General features: G+C 38.2%; 1 protein-coding gene and 1 long non-coding RNA gene across 3 annotated transcripts in view; both read left to right on the plus strand.

Moving 5' to 3' along the window:
• The window catches only part of MAN2B2 (mannosidase alpha class 2B member 2), a 28,495-nt gene extending 23,808 nt beyond the window's left edge, over nucleotides 1–4,687 (plus strand). For both annotated transcript variants that reach the window (XM_069014490.1, XM_069014489.1), the window contains exons 13-19: nucleotides 546–798; nucleotides 904–1,014; nucleotides 1,128–1,320; nucleotides 1,980–2,132; nucleotides 2,477–2,589; nucleotides 3,443–3,560; nucleotides 4,455–4,687. In XM_069014490.1, the coding sequence (XP_068870591.1) occupies nucleotides 546–798; nucleotides 904–1,014; nucleotides 1,128–1,320; nucleotides 1,980–2,132; nucleotides 2,477–2,589; nucleotides 3,443–3,560; nucleotides 4,455–4,549 (1,036 nt within the window). In that variant the 3' untranslated portion in view covers nucleotides 4,550–4,687. The remainder of the gene's footprint in view (nucleotides 1–545; nucleotides 799–903; nucleotides 1,015–1,127; nucleotides 1,321–1,979; nucleotides 2,133–2,476; nucleotides 2,590–3,442; nucleotides 3,561–4,454) is intronic.
• A 9,306-nt stretch (nucleotides 4,688–13,993) lies between these two features.
• Nucleotides 13,994–19,440, plus strand: LOC138109143 (uncharacterized). The gene is made up of 3 exons (XR_011150305.1): nucleotides 13,994–14,103; nucleotides 15,001–15,134; nucleotides 17,966–19,440. It is a non-coding gene; the product is annotated as an uncharacterized lncRNA (long non-coding RNA).
• The last annotated feature ends 882 nt before the right edge of the window (nucleotides 19,441–20,322 follow it).

Here is a 20,322-nt window from a genome sequence, read left to right on the forward strand (position 1 = left end):
GAATCCTAACTCGGATCCCTGATGAACTAGCTACTTTTCTGTGTTAAAATTATATCAGTCTATAAACCCTTTACCCTCTTTTAGATCTGGTTGTCTGGTTGAAATCTTTTGCTTTAAATGGCATGTACAGGGGTTGTAGTTGAGAAGGACCTTTGGAAAGTACTGTGGAACTTCTGCATCAAAGTTGATGTCACCCAGATTGCAAAAATGCATGTATTCTGTACAATGTAAATATGTTGCTTAGGAAGTCATAACAAATTTTAAATTTGTAGTTAATTTTGAGAAAAACAGAGCCTTTGTAGGCAAATGAAGAATCCTCTTGACTGGGAACATGAGGGAAACTTACAGGATATCACTTATTCTGGTTGAATATCTGTATATTTGAAAGTTAAACTGAAATTAAAAGTAATTGTACATGAAATAAATAGCAAATGGGCAAGAAAGTTGTCTGTGTTGGATGACATAATGAATGCCTTGCAAGTTTTGTCATAACTAGTCAAGTGCTCCCCTTTATAAACTCTGTATCCTTCCTCTCATTTTTATAGCAATGTTACTTCTCAGGATTATATATATGCAGTGTATACCAGGCTGTATTCAGTACCAGAAGGCTACGATGGAAAGCTGCTTTGCCACAGGATAGAGCAAGAATACAGTGTTGGGCCTTTGGAATTAAATCGTGAAGCAGTTCTAAGAACAAGCACAAATCTGAACACCAGACAACTTCTCTACACTGACAACAATGGATATCAGATGCAGAAAAGACCGTTCAAGGTGTATGTGAATAACACAGTGGCTCGGGTAGGCACAGAGGTGTAATTAGAAGTCAATTGTGCCTTATCTTTGTTCTCCATTACTGTTTCCTGGATTAATGTTATCTCTGCATGGTTTGCTGTGTGTTGACAGAACTATTACCCTATGGTCCAGACTGCCTACATTGAAGATGATAGCACAAGGCTGATGCTGCTTGCAGAAAGATCTCATGGTGTATCAAGTCAAGGGAATGGACAAGTTGAGGTAACGTATAAATTTTTGCTTCTGTTTTAGGTGAGCATAATTTCATGGCTGCTGATAATACAAGTAAAGCCTGATGGCTGGTTACTGTTGTGACATTTACCTTCCCCATACAGGTGATGCTACACAGGAGACTATGGAACAACCTTCAGTGGGACCTGAATAACAATCTCACTTTGAATGACTCTTCAGTGGTTCGCCCTGTAATTTGGCTTATTTTAGGAACCAAGGCTGTCACCAATACTTTGTATCGGACAAGTGGACTGGCATTAGAGCATAGGCCAGTAGTAATGTTTGGAGCATTATCAGGTAATCATTCCATTTCCTATGCTATCTTTAGTAACTGAATGGCTTCTTTATGTTGCTTTGATTTATGCTGTTGAGTTTGTAAATGCAGACTTCAAGCCTCCTGTGTGGCAAAGGTAGTATACAGTGAATTAGGAGGCAGATTTAGAGCCTGCTAATTACTTTGCATTAATTTCAAACATGGATATTGTCCAAGTGTATGAAATGTTTCTCTTGTTATATAATTATCTCTACTTTCATAGGAAAATAAATTTTAAAGCATCTAATGAGAACAAAATGTTCACACAGGAATTAGTGCAAAATAGCCAGTGCACTGTGTATCAGCTTCCTGGATGCTGAGTCCTTAATGACCATTGTTGAGTCATTCTTCTAAAAATATTTGTCTGCCTTATTAACTAAGACTGAAGCCTGGTAGTGAAATAGCAATTTCTAACTGCAGTGAAATTTGTTTTATGGAAAGCTCTGATACACTTTTCTAGCAGTTAAAATCATGCTGCTTTCTGTTTTGTATCTTGGAAGGCCTTGGAGGAGAAAGTATATCATCTACTTTGCCTCTGCCTTGGCAGAATAAGTAAAAAGCGCTTTACCCTTCCACAGTACCCTAGCCAGGCTTGTGTGTGTGATGGATGTTTAATGTTTGCTTTGTTTTATTTTGCATGGAGGAGATAAACCAAAGCTACCCAGACGACTTCAGCAGAATTCAGTCCATGATTCACCTGTAACTGTGCCACCTAATCTTCATCTCCAGACACTGAGCATTCCAGGGTGGAAGTACAGCTCTAATCATGCAGAGCAGGTCCGCAGCATCCGCATGGGTAGGTGCCTTCAAAAAGGTGGCTGGATGTTACACTTAAATAAGCTGGTTTTCTTTTTTTCTCTCCTCTGTGGCTGCTACTTCTATTTATTCAAAGTGTTAAATTCCTTAATCAAGAAAGTTAATTGTGCTGTATTATTTCGCTGCTCAAGTGAGTTTGTCATGCCTGTTAGTGATATTCTTGTCAACAGTGGGAGCTGGGTATTTCTTGATAGTAGTCCTCTTGTGAACTTTAAAAAATAGGAACTTAGTTCAAATGGTTACAGTGGAAAGTTTAAAAAAAAGTTTAAAGTTTGGGTTTATGTTTAAAGTAAGAAAATGTTTGCATTTTGATTTCTTTTGAAGGTAAACAGAAGCAAGGTGATGCAGATTTCAGTCGTGTCCTGCTAAGAATTAGACACTTGTATGAAGTTGGAGAGGATCCTGTGCTGTCTCAGCCTGTGATGGTAGATCTGAAGGTAACTCTAACTCTTTGAGACAGAATAGCAGTTGAGGTGTTTTTATTCCAGAGAGAACTTGTGGGATGACATATCCTGTGTGCTAGAAAGTCCACAGAAGATGGATACAAAAGTATTAGTATAACTTCAACCTCAGAGGGAAGTGAGCCTTTTTTTCTTACTCAGCTTTGCAACACAGAAGCTGTTAACTGTAGATGAAGTTGCCATAGGCACAGCATGAAGATCTGCTTGAATATGGGTAGGACTGGTTCTGTTGAGCTCTTGGTGGTATAACACTTCCTCCAGTACCTTAACCAGTGCAGAGAGTAGGATTCTGTTTTGTTGTTCTTTTTTTAGTTACTGAAAATTGTACCTATAATTAATGAAACATGGACAGGATTAAAGGAAAACATTTTTTTTTCTATAGTTTTTTTCTGGGAGTTGTTCAAACTTCCATCATGTACTTGCTTTTTTCAGTTTCATGTTTATTTGATCTTTCAGATGGAACCAGATTACTTTCTAATCCATGGCAGGGGTTTATTATTTTGATTGTCATGACAGAAACATGGGGAACAATGTGCAGGATTCTCTGTTGCAGTAAAAAGGGGAGTGTTGGTTTCAGCCCTTTTAATAGACTCTGTACTATAACACAGAGGAAGCTTTCAGCACCTCAGCTTCTCAGTTTGAAGCCTCATGAATCTGTATTTGCCTTTGTGTTGCATGACCTTGCAGATTTTTAAAGTCTCTCTGCTCTGCTTAACAGGCCAATGCTAGAGCTGAAAATTCTATCTGGTCTTACTGTGTACTAGGCTGGTGAGTTGATACTATTCTCTAAAAACTCTCATTTGATTCCTGGTGTTTTCTTTACTCACAGTCTTTGCTAAAAGGATTGGGATCAGTGACAGCAGTGGAAGAACGATCCCTCACAGGCACCTGGGATGTGAACACTTTGGAGCGGTGGAAATGGAAGACTGCACAATATCCAGGCAAAAGTAGGTTGAATAAGGTGGTTGGTGTCCATATTGTTGTTGGCTGTTGACTGTTGAAGCTTGATGTCTAGTTAAAAATATTTTAAAAATTTGCAAGATTAGAAGTGTGTTATGGTTTTGTATGACAGACCTGATACCTGTCACAGCCTGCAGGTAGTAGCATTTAGCTAGGCTTCCCTGCAAGTACTAGACTGTTGTATTTCTCTGATGGCTTGTTTTGCCTAGAAGCGTTAAAAAGCGTGGAATCTTTCTGGAGTTTTCTTTGTCCAGATAGAGGTGGCTACTTTGTGAATTCACACTTGTGAGACAGATTGATTTTGTCAAATGCTGATGAGTTGTGTTTATCTAAGCCTAAGCCTGTGCTGCAGAAAAACAGCTGCAGTTAAAAATCTCTGCTGTAATCAGCTTAAAGGACTCTGTGGATATGATTCAAGTTAGGGCTGATACTCAAACCAAATGCTGTAGGTGACCTAATTTTATTTCCCATTCCAGTTAGTTGCTTGGACAACGTCCTTACTGTCAGTTACATCCGTATTGTGCCTCGTAAAAAGCTTGCAGAGGTTTTGGAATGGGCTAGGTGAGAGTTTAGAGCCCTACTTGACCTGCAGCTTGAAACTTGCTTGCTCTTTATTCAGGATGAAGAAACGGTGCATGACTGGGGCGTCATTGCACATTTTCTATGTGTTCCAGTGTGTGAAACAAAGATAAATTATTGTATATTTTAGTATTATGAATGGGTGCATCTTAGGCTCTATACTGCTTAAGAGTTTGAGGGAGGAGAATCTGCTCAAACACTAGCTTTTAGGGAAGGGATGAGTTAAAACTGATGTGATAGAATAATGTGTCCATTTGAGTAAAGCTGCTTTAATAAATTACCAATGCTTTTGTGTTTTACAGGATTCTTCAACAGCACAGAGGCCTCAGGAGACTATATAGTAACTGTTCACCCAAAGGAAATAAGGACTTTCTTTGTATACTTTCAGGTTCAATAATGTTTGATGATGTATTTCAGGTGAATATGTAGTATCTCTGAAGTTTTGTTTCAAGATGCAAGTGATGATCTTGAAAAACATCCTACTGGCGTTAATGAAAGAAAAAATCATTTGGAATAAACTTTGAATTTAATTGAATTGTTGGCCTGAGTTGTGGGTATTTTTGTTGGTTAATTACTTACAACTTTTTTTTTTTTTGAAACTTCTTCAGTGCAAAAAAAGACCTGTGTTGCAGAGTGAGCATACTGAACATTTTTTTGCTTGCAGTTGATAGTTTTAAAGTGATCGCTTCTCTGATGCTTCACTGTGGAGCATTAACAAAATCGTATTAGTCCTACACTCCTTCTAATTAATAGTGCTGCCAAGAGTCTTCTCTTAAGGTTTTTGTTGTTAGAGGAGATGACTTCCAAATCACAGAAGAGTGATTTTCCAGGTAGTGTTCTGTTCTCACATGGAAGGAGAAATTCCTGTTGTGTTTTAGCTACTTAGTCTTCTGGGGAACAACTGCAAGGTTTCTGCTTTGCTGTAAACTGAAGTGGAATGTACTGTTTGCATTCCTTTGCCCCAAGTTCATTGAAATTGTATCTCTTTAAGGTTCAGAACTGATAAACTTTGCCTGACAGAATTCTGGTCCTGGATTTGTTTCTCGTGTTCAGGGTAAACTGAAGCCAGTTTGACAACAGAAGGTGTCTTGTAACTGACTCATCATGCAACCTGAAGGAAGAACACTGTTCTTGTGATGCTCTGAACTTTTCGTACTTCTCAGGCTCAGAGAATGTGCGCTATGGTAGCAGGAAATGTTCCAACAGCAACAGGTCAAAGTTAACTGGAGTACTGTGTGGAGAGGTTAAACTCGCAGTGAGTGCAAATTCTAAGCAGATCTGATTGAGCAGCAGCAGAAGGAAACTTGGATAGTGACTCTTTCCCAACAGCTGGTGTGTATTTTTGTTAAAAATAAAAGCTGCACTTTTTTCTGTTTTTCTTCTTACCTCTAGACAATGTCAAGCTGTACAATCTTACTCTGTTCACATCCCTACTTATTTTGCATCTCTACTTATTTTGCTTATTCACCAGGAAAATGCCCATAGCTGAGAATCAAGTCAGTCACTTCACTGCAGTAGTAATGATGAATTATGCTTGGTACAACACTGTACAAAGCTGTATTTCTGATGAGTGAAACAGAAAACTGAAAGAGGAAATAGAGAGGCTTAAAAGAGGATCATAGGTGCACTTGCAGCCAGCTAATAGCTCCAGATCTAGAATCATGTAAAAATTACATTTTACTGTGGTAATTGTTCTAATTTACTTTGGCTGTTCAGCACTAATTTTCTCCACATGGAGACACTGTTCAAGAACAAAGGAAAAAGACTGAAAAAGGCCCCTCCAGAACAGCTACTGGGAAATAGTTATGCTGAAGACCTGCACTGGTGGTCAATTTTTCTGCGCAGACAGCCTGTTTTGCATCTCATTGAAATCACTGCAGAAACTGTCACATTCAGTTATTGGATTAAAAAAGGTTGTTTCATATTTTCTGATGGTTATTTTTCGTCCTTGGCTATAAATATTTAGTGATGTGCCAGTCGAACCTGTCCTACTGCAGTGAAAGCCATTTTCCTGCAACATTAAACCAAGAAGGGAAGGCACATAAAAACAGTAACTGTGATGCAGTAAAGCATGATGGCAGCTGGTTTTCATTTTGTTTTGTGTATGTATTTGGAAAAATGAAATGTGTTCAATTAGGTAATTTTCCTTGCTTGTACACCTTCCTTCATTCCCTGCTTCGTTCTGCCATGGAATATAGTGCATGGGTTACACAGGGATATGATTGCAATTCATATTTTTGTGACTGAAGTGGTGGTCACTAATACAAGTAATGGTAACAACAAGTCATGTTGGTAGATTATAAAAATTGAACTGTCCCTTCAGTGGGCAATTGCATGGTCAGTCCTGGCCAAGCAGCAAAGGATGCAAACAGCTGCTGCTTCTGGGCTCTGCTTTCCCAGATGGCAGATTGAACTAGCCTACAAAAACCTTCTTTTACAGGATAACATAAGCAGGAATAGCTCATTACCAGCTGATTTATCTGTTTGAGGTAATTTCTTTTTTGATTAGTGGAAGCTTTCTGATTTAAAGGAAAAAAAAAATAACATGAAAAGGAATATTTTATCTGGAGTTATTTCAATGCAATTGGCCGTCAGGGAATAATTTGCCAGAGTCAAATCTTGTATTGCACCAGAGGCATCCCAGACTGTGGTCTGTAAAAAGCATGGCACTCCTGCTAGAAGATGTCATTCCATATTTTGTGTGTTCTTTTTCCTGAGAAGTCTCAGCCCAAGCAAATGGAAGCCTGCAGGCATTCAAATCTCAGTAGAGGGACCTGTTTACTAATGATCCTTTTTCTTCCCTCATATACATGAATCTAGTGAGGAGAAATACTGCATTGCTACATAAAAAATTGATAGAAATCAAGCCACTCTACTTAAATACTACTTCAAACCATACATCAGACAAGACGTGCAAAAGAAAGAGGGTTGATGTAATGTTATAACCAGAGGACAAAATCACACGTGTGTGCAGCATATTTCTGCTATGGTAAGCTTTGGTGTTAGCTTCAGTTCCACACGCATTCTCCTCAGTGTTGCTATCTATTAATAAATTTTCCCAGCTGACAGTAACACCTCAGAAAAGCTGCTGTCTGATTAATACAAGCTCTCAAGTCTGGCATATAGGTAACGAGAAGCAAGAGGGTTTAGAACCTCTTAGTTTAAAAGTTTCAGGTAATTTTCAGTATGCCTCAACTGGTGCTCTTTGAAAGTGACAGAGAAAAGTTTTGGGTAGGCAGATTTGTGGAAAGTGTTTGGAAGACACTGACTCTGCATTGAGCAGTTGCTCTGCAATCATCTCCACAAAGGGGAGGAAGTTTACATATTTAGAGATTCCAAATTCATCAGTGCCACTTCCATGGTTAGGTAGTGTTGCTAGCCTGGTGCTGGGGCTGCTGTGCCGTAGTGCGAGGTGCGACCTTCCGAAAGCATCTCCTTAGCGAAGCAGCTCGGCAGGAGCAGCGCACACTCACTCACACACGGACAGCTCCAGTAACCTGAGTCGATGGCAAAGAGCTGGGAAGAGTCTCCATGTAGAGCTCCACAGAGTTCACCGATGAACACGGGGAACAAGGGAGGGTTCAGGTTTAAGTACGGCAGCGGATTGAGCATCAGAGACCAATGGTCTGAGGGCACGGGGGCGGTACACAGGTGGGACCAGGGTATGGGAGCCAGTGGGGAACGCTGAGGTTGTGGCGATGGGGCAAGGGCCAGTGGGGGAGCCTGGAGTGGAGAACCTTCTAGGGCACGGACATACAAGGTAGGAAGGGGCGGGGAGGCCATGGGCCAACCAGGGAAGCAGAACTGGGGTACATTAACATACCAAAGCAATGCAGCCTGGGGGAGGCCTTTCTGGTCACCCTAGCCTGGGGCGGTTCTTTGGGTACTAGGGACTATCTCGCCAGCAGACTCTCTTTGTCCCTTGTATGATAGGCTCGCCCACCACCACAAAATATGATTAATTTGCAGAAAGATCCCATTAATTTTGTTTTGTTTTGTTCTAGATGCTTTCCTGACCCACATAGTTATTTTGTGTGCCACACTTCTCGTGGCAGCAAAGGTCACTTAAGAAATTTTGATGCCATACTTTTCCACCCACTCAGTAGTGCTGTGATGAGAGTTGGTGGGTTGTGTTATAAAATGGTACAGAGAAGTTACCAGGGCTAAAAATAAACTTTTCAGCCAACCCCTTTTTCTGTGTGCTAGTTCATTTCATCTCTGACAGTAGATGCTTTGGACTAGAACCAAAGTATCTCTTAGAGTAAATACAAGCTGCTATCAGCACTGTGGGAAAAGCTTCACCTAGTTTCTAGATAAATTATTCTTCATGTTGGAGCTGCCAGCTGCACAACTAAACACTAAATTCACAAATGCAATTATTTAAATACAAAAGAAAATATTTTTTCCTTTGGATTTACACATGCATCTTTGTATATGTAAATTTTTTAGTGAAATCTACATCTTTGGTCAGTATTACTGAAGATAACATGTATGCAAGCAGAATTACTTACATAATGAAATAATATCCTTAAATATAAATTATTTGTTTTAATAAGTCCTTTTATACATTTGGATTTAAAGGTATTTGTTATGTCCTCACTAATTCTAAAAGATGATAACCAAGTCAACTGGATACCATCAGAAATGGGGCTAGCCTACAGCACTATGTGAGATTTATCTTTTCTGTCTTCGTCCTTTTGGTTTTATATGGCAATCTAAACAACACTGAAACTAGATCTGTAAGGTAGATACAGAGAAGCAGGTGAGCTGATGCACTGTGCTTTTGTTGCTGATAACTGGAAAGGAACAGTGGCTTAGGCTTTAAATATGACTCTGTCATTATTACAAAATGCAGTTCAGTTGTTTCTGCCCAATGCTGCTAAAACCTGATGTTAGTTCCAGGAAATTAGTGGCTGACAGATTCTTAATCAAGTTCTTAATGTAACTGATTGATATTCTCAGCACGTTCTAATTGCTTTATTTGTCTTTTTTTTTTTTTTTTTTTTAATTCTGACATTGCAATTTTGACATTATCCAACTGAACATGTTTGTGGGACAATTTTGTCTGGCCTGGTGACTTTGCATTTAAAACATGGAATAAGATGGATAAGTTAAGAAACAAATGCAATGTTTTGTCTTCCAGGGAATGTCTCTAGTCAGGCCATGTGAGTGATTCCGGGTTGGAGCCAAAAATCAGGGCTGGAGAATATTAATATTCTTCATATAGTTACTTACATTTGCAGAAAATTTTTTAATTATTGATGGCAAATAAGTTTTACATGATGCTTAACTTGATGATGTAACTGTAGATCATTTTATTTTATTCCATGCTTATAATCTTCCTGAAAGAAGCCTTAGTTGATGTATATGGCACTGGTACTGCATTAATGCAGCTGCACCCATAGAGGTGATGGTTGATGCATTGCATGCAGAGCATGAGGTCCCCACTGATGTTACAGGTGCTGGGGCCACTTCAAGTGTGATCATGGAACTCAGCCTTCCTCAATTTCTCTTGCCAATGGAGCTCTGCTGCTGTTAAGACAAAAGTACACAAGTACTTTTCACAGGACGAAAGAATTTAAGCAACATTTGAGCAAGGAGGCATTGAAATGTATGAAAAAGAAAGGTAGAAGCATTACTCAACTTCAGTGTAACCCATGTGCAGTCATTGTCTCTGGATTTGGAAAAGATTCATGTGCTTGGCTGGACAAGGCTGCTGACAAGCACATCCACAGCAGCTGAAGAAACCTCACCTTTAAAAAGTGCTTTTAAATGAAGGATTTTAGAAGGACAATGGCAAATGCTCTCATGAAGCCACACATGGAATAGCAGTTCTTTGTCATACCAGAAGAGAGGCTAATCTAGGTCAAACAGCAACCAGTTACAACACAGTTTAAAATTTAAAGAAGAAATGTTTTCATTTCAAATAGGATGACTGGGTTCTGAAACAGCAATTTCACAGAGTGTAGGGAAAAATTGGGTTGCGTTTAGGTTGTATCATCGTCACCACATGAGGGAAGAGGAAGTTGAGCTGCAAATTTGACACGCTTTCATTTGATGTTTTACTGATCTTCAACCAAGGCAGCCTGATGCAAACGCTAATAATTCTGCATGATGATCATAATTTCAGTGAAACTTCTTTTAACAATGTGTTTTGGCTGCTTAGGTAAGTGTTGCTTATTTTCTTTGTTTTGTTTTTAGTTAGTTGCCTGTAATTCTTGAGCTGGATTTAAAATAAACTTACGTTGTATCTATCCACCTCAAATAAACATATAAGACAAGGAGAATATTAACTATTTTTTCATAATGCTGAAAGCAAGATTAAAATGCATGAGAAATCAAAAAGCATTTTCACAAAGAAATTGTTGCAGGCAAAGCGTAGAGGAACAAATTGAGCATTTCAACACCCAAAATGATGTAAGCTTAATGCAAGCACCATCTTTTTAGGACTTCTGACTTGAATATTTATTATGAAAAATGCTAAATGTAGAATTTTAAAATGTTAGGGAGGATTTATTCTAGATCACATAGGTATTGAAATAAAAAGCAGATAAGGATTCATGATTCTTATTCAATACAAATTGCAGTGGATAATACTGAAGTCATTCCATATGACTTAAAAATTAGCAGAAGGATTTTTTTCAGTAGTATTTTTCAGAAAAACAGTAAAGTCACAAGATGGAAATGTATGACAGTCAATAGCACAACTGTGTTTTAAACAACAAACTGAATGAACAGAAAAACTGAGATTAGTGATTATTTCTTTAACTCAAGCAGCTTCTAGGTTGTCATTTACACACTACATCAGTTCTTTCCCTTATTTTTTCTGCTGCTTATATTACCCATATCCTGTCCCTATTGTTTTCTACAAGTTGTCAAGTGTTGCATTGTAAAGATAGAAGTTCCCAACTCCTTTAAGTATGATGAATGTGTGGCTTTTCTATGGACAAAATAGAAAAATTTATTTGAATGTTTTTGATAAAACTAATCAGATGCCATTTTAGGGTGAGATATGGGGAAAATTATTTATTTAGTTACATGTTGCTGTGAAATGTGCCTGAGTGATAAACAGAATAAAATTTAGAAGGAACTCATGCAGTTTACTCTTATTATGAGTAGTTCTTCACTTTAATATTATAAATGATAGAAAAAAGGAAATGATAATTCTTCATACAGCATATGAAACTAATTGTCTCAGCAGTCATGGGAATACATTTTATAGGATTAGCAATTTTGTGATGAGCATCAATGCAAAAAGAGTTATCTGATACCCACACAGTGGTTTCACTTTAGAAGAAAATATTTTTACATATATTGCAAAATGTCTCATGTATCACCCACTTTTCATGTTGACAGTGAGTGATAAATGTATTCAAAGCAGGAAGGAATAAAAAATTTTATTTCCTCTGATACTGTCCAAGTCAGCCCTGTCTTAAAATCCAAACAAGAGACCTGATAAGACAACAGGGGTCTGCGTGGCATCTCTTATTAAATGAAGGAGGTGAATGTAATGCTATAAACTGCTTGTTAGCAAATACTTAATGGAAGAAGTTGAAACCACATGAAAGAACCCACCTCTAAAATGCTGTACACTTGTCATTCATTAGAAGCAGTGCAGGACAAGAACTCCTACATGGGGACAAAAATTGTAGTGTCTTTTTCTTTAATCTTGTTGAGTTTTTCACTATTGACTAATGAATCATTCTGAATTACTCCTTTTGGTCATTCTCTATCTGGGAGAGAGTGTTTAATATGCTTCAGACTCAATCTCTTTTATAAATATTTTTCTTGAAAATAAAAAATAAGTTTATCAGCAAGTGTGCAGAAAATCTTCATTTATTGCACACAAATAATGATGGAGGACTTTAACACACCAGATTAAGGGTTTACTTTAGCCAGAAAGCAATTGCCATCATTCAAGGGAGAAGTGTGTAGTAAGTAAGCTTAAAAATTAGTGTCATAATTACAGTATTAATAATATTTTTAATGTTTATTTTAATATTTAAGCACTTCTTTAATGTTTAAATTATTTATTTTAAATACGGCTTTAACGACATCTCTTTGTTGCTTTACCTTTTAAATCTATGTGTATTTCTGTACTAGCTACAGGTCCTAATAATTTAAGAGTCATCCAAACACCAACAAATATAAATCTATCAATTGGAGACTATGCTGAAATCGCCTGTATTTTGGAAAAAGTGATTGTGAGTTATAGAACAAGCTGGTATTTTGTTAATAAAATGAACATCACTAAAAGTATATCATCAAAACGCTATTCATCCAACATCATCCATGAAAACAAGGATGTGCTAGTCATCAAATCTGCCAATGTAAATGACACTGGATTTTACTACTGTGAGATAATTATTGAAATACCTTTCTTTAAGAAACTACGTGGAAATGGAACAACAGTGATTGTTAAAGAGAAAGGTAGGCTAGCAAGAACCTGTGTGTGCCATTTCACTCGTCATCATAAAGATTCTTCAGTTTGAACTGTGTTATGCATTTCCTGCTTCTCCCACCTTCCTTCCTCAACACTGTAGATCTCAGGATGAAAGAGACAAACACAAAGAGGGCCTGAATGACTTTTAATGACAATTGTCTTAAGCTCTGTGCCTTAAAACCTCCTGTGTAGTGTTTGTTTTCCTCCATAAGGATTTACTAATAGGAATTCTTACTTAAGGTTCACAAAAATGCTGTGCATGAGCTGTGTGTTTCACATTAGATCCAACTACAGTTCCTCCTCAGAGGGGATTGACAGGATAGATGTGAGACACTGAGTGAATCTTTTGTGTGGTAATGAGGGGCTAGAGTGATCGCATGGTTACTCTGCTCAGCAACCCATAACCTTTACTACTAATTTTATTTTTTTATTATAGGTTTTTAATAAAAAGTGAGAAATAAACCAATATGGATGATAGAGCTTTATGGGACCTGTATGGATTTGTGTCCATAAAATTGTGGCAAATGCTGTGTCTTCCTGTTTTACCAAAGTCATATGCTAACATTTACAGGAGAGCAATTTAAGGTCCCAGTTCTGAACTAAGCATTGAAAAGCATTAATACAATTAATATTCACACACAATTAAAATTTTCAGCAATAGGAGTGAGATCGGTTTCACCTTAAATTATTAATAGAATGTGAGACACCCAGAAGACAACTTACCTCGCTCCTGTTACACAACTAACTCAAGACACTATGCATCTGTTCACTTCTGGAAGATGCTGTTCTTCACCTCTCCTTATACCTCTCACATGTAGAGAAAGGCTAGGGGTCTAGCTATGGTTAAACCTTTAGCATTTTCAAACATCACTCACTTTTTGACTGGTCAGGTCACAGGAAGCCTTTCCAATCATCCAGAACACTCAATTTTGGACACTATTTTATGCTGTGGGTCAACTGGTCCAAAAGGAGGCACAAAAATTATCAAAGATTTAGAAAACATCAGTGCCAGAGAATCACTGAAGTAGTGTTCAAAATGGTGGGAAATGAATATAGATAATTTTAACTCTTTAACAGTCTTTTAATGTCCTAAAATGAGTTAGGTGACCTGATCTCTTACTTGGTGAAGTATAAGCAGAAAATACGTATGTTAAATACTGGGGGTAGGGGGAATGTCACTCTGCAGGAGCTGTAGAAGGTACTGGCATTACTGTTCACCAGACATGCATCCCTTAGGCATGGGAAAGTGACCCTGCACTTGTTTGGGGGGATGGACTGATTCACTCTTAAAGTAATTTTTATTTTTAACTACCTTTTTTTTTTTTTCCCTATGATGTTGTGCTTTATTTTATCTTCAAACAGTAGCTAACTTTATTTTTAAAATACAATTGCAGAAGCTCACTCACAGGAAAAGAGATACTTGGTAACTTGGGCCATCCTTCCTTTCATAGTGGCAGTGGGAAGCTTGTACCTTTGCTACAAAAAGAAACAGCACTCCACGCTATCTGGTGAGTTACAATATTTCCATTAACACATGCTGTATAAGTTAGATGTTTGTTTTGAGATGGTTGAAGTGGTGCTCTTAGGAGGTATTTCACTATATGACTTTTGCTCATCTGGTCCTGGTCTGCTGAGGCATCTTGAGCTGCCAGGAGGGATCAGAGGCACAGCTTGTAGTTCGAGTGAGTGTTCTTGCAGCCACTTGCTTTCATTATTTATCTTTCTAAGGAGAGTCGTCATTTAAACTGAAGATCTGGACCTGGCTAGGGTGTTGAAGGATATCAGTTCTAATAGTTTCTTGCTGATATCTCACTGAGAAAGTGAGGAGCCAGAACTTAGCTCTGCATCGTAGTCTTACTCCTGGTAGTGACAACTGGAAGGGACGTCTGAAAGACTCAGCCTTGGGCACATAGTTCTAAGTTATGCTTTTTTCAAGCTGTTATTTATTTTTAATTAATTGTTAATTTGGGTTGGTGGGAGATTTTGGAGGGCAGTGTTGTTTGTTCATTTGGTTTTTTTGTTGTTGTTTTATTCTGGTTGTAAATGAAATTTTATTCTGGTTTGGGTTTTTTTTTCAAAATCTGAAAATTTAAGAGTGGAAGAAGTCACAAGAAAAAAAAATAGTGAATGACAAGGGTACAGGACAAATATAAATTTAGAGCAGCTGGAGGCAGAGGGCACAGATTGGTGACATAACCTGAGGCAGCCTCTTAAGTAACTCTTTGGGTTGTTTTCAGCTTATTTCATTTACAACCAGAATACCACTCTAGTGCCTGTCATCAAGACTAGCTGTACAAGATGTCTGCACTCTTCATTTTGGTGCTTATCAAGCTCTGGTAGAATATGGGTATGACTCTGGAAATGAACAGTAAGCAAGCACTGACTGGAACTTGGGTTTTGCCAAGGTGCTGCACAGCTTCCTGTGCTGACAGGAAGGCAAGAGCAGGAGCAAATGCTCCAGGTGGAAGAGCTTCACAGGAGAAATGAATCCACCAGGGAAGCAGCTGAGGAAAACACATCATGTAATTCTGCCGAATGGGTAAGTGGTTTATAAAAAGACTCTCACTATGAGAGGATTTTCAAAATGAGGCACTGGGGAGTGGACTGAACAGAAAGAACACAACAACCTGCTGTTCCTAGGACAGCATCTTCCTACACATGAAAAAGGTTTAAAGCAAAAAAATACCTGCTCAGAAATAAGAGGGATATTTATGTAGTAGCGAAGTATTGAAATCTGTTGTTGCGTTTAATGGCCCTCTAAATTTGCCTGGAGAAGAGGACAGCAAAATGCAGAGAATATCAATATAGAGACTGAGTGAAAGAAGGAAGCTTAGGAGATGTAAAAAATGGCAACAAAGTCCCTATATGTATAATTGTGTACCAAGCTCAAGGGGCTTGGACCAGCCTCAGCTCATAGGGTCATTAGAGCAGGAAATGCTTGCTGAGAGTGGGTAGCAGATTTCTGGAAAGCTCCTTTTTCCATGCAATTATTCATACTTTAATTAAATTAAAATGTGAAGTAGGCAAGGGAAAGAAGCCTTAATTTAACCCTTGCATAGGCAGGCACTGTTTCCATTGCAATCAGCTGGACAGGGTTGGGCAAGTCACAGAGAAGTGATGAAAAACGCTCAAGCCCATGGTCACAACTGCACTTACTGAGTTTACAGATTACCAGGTTCTCCTATAAGAGAACCTGGCTGCAGCCTTGATTTGGTCACATTGGTACTGTGGTCATGGTGAGAGAAAACATCAGGATGCAGGCAGTGAAACAGCAATATCTATCTTTTACTGAGCAATAGTCATTGCTCTAAAAAAAAAGAAATATATACCTGGGAAAATTTATTCCCTATAAGTAGATTGTCACTGAAGCTAAGAGACTTGCTTTTACTGGAGATCTCATAGTAGAAAATTATAAGAATACAAGGCATAATATGGTCTGGTCATAGTAATAAAATATTCTAATTACTAGCTATGAAGGGATTACTCTTCTACTTGTTAATATTTAATTAAGGTGTAAGAAAATGAGGTTGAGAATGAGAAAACAAGCGTCCTAGGGGGTGCTGAGTGAAAAGTTCATTATTAGTCAGTTATTGCTCAGGATTTGTGTGGACAAGACTCTTCCAGAAGATGTATGAACGCAATTATAACTATCTTTTGTAGCTGCTTTATGATTTAGCAGCTACCAGCCACACTGATGTGTCACAACATAGGTTCTGTATTTTCCTTCATGCAACAGACCTTTTTGTTATTTTAGTGAAAGCAGAAAGAGTGGTTTCATAGTGGTAGCATTTAAATGTTAAAGCATAATTGGATGTTATAAATCATTCAAGAGATCCTGTAGGTTAGTAAGGCCAGTATATACAATGTGTATGGACACCACATTTCCAACAAATTAAACCAGCAGTGATGAGCAAATATTATGGTGTCTCTGGAATTGCACTTACTGCCTTTCAATTGTATTGCAGAATATGATCACCTTAATTTAAATTTTTTTTCTGATTGTGAAAAAGTCTCTACTTACTTGGGAAAAAACTAGTCTCACACTGGTTTTTAACATAACTCACACTTTTCTTTTTAAGTTTGGAAATTTGGTGAATATTCTCAGTAGGTTTGGGCATCATTTCTAGAACAGTGAACATAGAGGTTCTATCCACCTCTGCAAGGCTATTTACAGTCTCATCCTTTTTTTACAATTCTTGGAGTTGCAAAGGCAATCCTGTTACACAGAAATTAAATCAGGCCACGGGTTTTATTCTCACCTGTATCATATGTCCCAACAACACTAAGCAATTAGGTTGGGTGACAATACATAGCTCCAAGGTAACCTGAGAGAGAACATCCTCATGGCGAAGCTGGCTCCTGTGGCTGTGCTTTTACTGTATAGCAATTGTCTCTGCCTCTGGAGAATCATCCCATGTTTGCTCAGCTGAGATGCTCAGGGAGTGTTTCCCAGACAGTTCTGCCAGCTGCAGGGGAGTTTGGCCTTTGAGGGAATTCCCAGTGCATCTGGTGATTTTTTTCATCAAGTGTTGCAAGGTTCCAGCCAAAATCTAAGCACTTTTGTAGCAAAATTCCAGCTCATGGTAGCACACATAATGCTCACTTTTGAGGGGGGGTTCTGGTTGTTCAAAATGCCCAGACTTGTGACCCCCGTTGGCCATCCCCACCATGCCTCCTGTTGAGCATTCAGCTGGTAGGTACCTCTCTGTTCTGAACATGGGTCATCAGAACAGAAACCCCCACAGCAGAGTGTAAGTGTGAAGACAAAAAGCTACTTCATGACTTCCACCCATCTATTGGTTTATGCCATCTCAACTTGAGAATTTGATTTTATGTATCTGTGAGCACAGGCCTTTGTGTACATTTCAGGCAGATCTTTAATTCTCATGTTTTGCTAAAGGACTTACCTGTGTGTGTTTAGGAAATGAAAATAGGATGACTTTTGCCCAGTCCAGAACAGCATGCGAATACCACAGCAGTATGCTAGTTTACTGCATCAAAACAGCATCCATCCTGAAGGAAGAGTATGATGAAGTTTTCTGGAAATATCACAGTTAAAAGGTTAAGGGGATAAAAAAGTTTTCCATTTCAGATTTCATAGAATCTGGTCTACTCTGGAAATTGACATCTTTAGTATCCTAAAAAAGTATTTTGTGCCTGCTGCCTAATTAACTAAGAGAATTGAATCTGAACACAGGAAGGCTTTGCCTTTCCAAGTTAGTACTGAGATATTCTTTCCCTCTGAAATTGTAACTTCATGGCCTGTGTTTCTTTCTCTTTCCTGGGGCTGTGCTGTGTCATGGGTAAAAGTTCATTTTACATATATTTTGTAGGTAAAAGTCTTGACTGGCATTTTCTTTGCTTTTCAAGGCTGTGTCTACACTTTATGAATCACTTGAATTTTTTTGCAATGAATCAAGAGGAAAAGATGACAAATCCACTGCGACTATTGTATCTAATGGAGAAGATGAGCAAATCCCACAAACTAGGGCAGCTGAAAAGCCTAGAATAAGACAAGGATCTGCCATCTACTTTGACATTCAGAACTGAAACAAAATAAGGCTAAATAACTATGAAACCGAAAAATATGATAATTTGCTGCTTCAAGATGGATTATGCCTTTCCCATCAAAAGCTTGTCAGTGGGACAATATACAAGAGAAACGGTTGGTTCTAAGCAGTTTTTGAATGTTTTTTTCACTAACAAAACATTCTAAGGACTCTCTGAATTTGGAGGATATATCATTTAGGAAATTGTTTTCAGCTCTTCCTCTGGTGTCCAGAAATAATGATCTCTGTGTTACAAAACTGTGAAAAAATCTTCTGGACTGAACAACATTCTCCAACAAAAGCATTTCTTCAGGAAGCCCATGTGTGAATAGCAGAAAGTAGAGAAAAAATGCATGGAGTCTGAGCTCTGAAACTGTCATCAGTGCTGACCACATTATAGACAGAGGGGTATGCCAGAAAGGATTCTATACCTGTGGAAAGGGACTGTTAGTGTTAATTCATTCACAAACTAGGAAAAGTCTTCCAGAGAAAGAAGTCTCCTACACACAATGAAATACTAGGTTGAAATAAATACATCTATACATATATATATATATATATTATGTATAATTATTGTCTAACTGGTGGAGGAGGGCTGCTTTGAGGAGATGGGGGTGGAAATGCTTGTTCCACTTTTCCTAGCTTTAAAACTTTTTTAAAAATCAGTGAAGAAAAACCAAAGTTGAAAAAATTAAGGAGAACCTGGCTTACAAGGTATGAACAGAGGTGAAGAATTTTGACTGCAAAGCTAATGGCAGTTGTCCAAAGGCTGCTGAATGCTGTGTGAATATCTGAAATGTGAATGTATTTATGTACCAGGGTTATGTCATCTTCTGTTAATGTTTTTTTAGAGCTTAGCTGGAGGTTAGAACATCTTGTCAGCAGTGCAGATAGAAACAACTTCACTGCTTGAGATTTTTGTCCAGCTTGTACCTGGGCAGTGCAGTAGACTCAAAACAGCTTTCCCAGAGGCCTTAAAAACTGTTTGTGTCAGCTAAATGTGTGACTGGCTTGCTACTAAATACTCTTAATGAAATCTTTGTGGCCATATAGCACAGCTCATGGTGTGGCTGTGTCTATGCTGTACTGACTGCAGTTCACAAAGGTACCTCTCAGATCACTGTAGCTCAGCTGTGTCTCATTTTGTTCTGTGGATCCTCTTTCCTGGGTTGTTCTGTAACCTGCCCTGAATTCCCTACTGCAATAAATATGCTGCTGTCTGAACTAGACTGTAATCACTGCTCTGTATGAGAGAAACTGTTATAATACATCTCATGGTATTTATGTGTAAATTGAATAAAGCAAAATAATAATATTTTTTCTTCTTGTAATTCAGTTATTTTAAAATCCTGGTGGGTTTTGTCCTGAAACTCACTGTTACAGATCCATTTCCTTTACTGTGTGGTGAAACTCTGTCATGTGCCATATCCATTTGAGGATCGCAGATGGGGCTCTGGATTCTCCCAAACCCTGTAACTTTGTTTGCTACACAAGAAAGTCGTAATCAGTAAAATGGTGACCTTCAGCCCAGGTCCTGTTCAAGGAAGCTCTGTTATGTAAGTGGGTGCAGTAAATTTTGGTCAGTCTGTATACTGCTGGTTACTTCTCTGTTTCATCACAATGAGATGTACAGTGTTTGGGAAATTATTAAAGAATACCACTAAATTAAGAGATTGCCACTAAACTGCAGCTTAATATTCTCCAAATCCTATTTTCATTACATTGTTGATTAAATGTAGCTCCCAACAGCAAAGAATGCTACCTTTTTAACAGCTGCTCACATTTTGTATGTTAACATGGTCATTTCCAACATCTGGCAGTAGAAGACTACACCCAATTTATCATGACCTATTTTTATCTGTGGCTGACAGTGGTGGCTATGAGCCAACAGAGTATTTTTAGAGCTCCCGCTTTTGACACCTCTGCCTCAAATATATTAACTCCTCTGCTTCTGTGCCACTTGGGAAGCAATAAATCCCTCTGTGTTTTAATTCTTCTTGGCTGTTTTGTTAGCTTTAAAACAAAAGAGCACTCTATAATTAACCTCAGGTCATGTTCTAGCATGCAGTATGATCTCAGTTTTAACTGTTAACTGATGAGTATATAATGAAGGAATCTGTCTAATAATAGAACTTGAAGAGAGTCCTGGGCCCTTGCTTTTAGCCATTTTATTGGCTA

The sequence above is a fragment of the Aphelocoma coerulescens genome, chromosome 4 (genome assembly GCF_041296385.1).
Source record: "Aphelocoma coerulescens isolate FSJ_1873_10779 chromosome 4, UR_Acoe_1.0, whole genome shotgun sequence".
NCBI classification, from domain to species: Eukaryota; Metazoa; Chordata; class Aves; order Passeriformes; family Corvidae; genus Aphelocoma; species Aphelocoma coerulescens.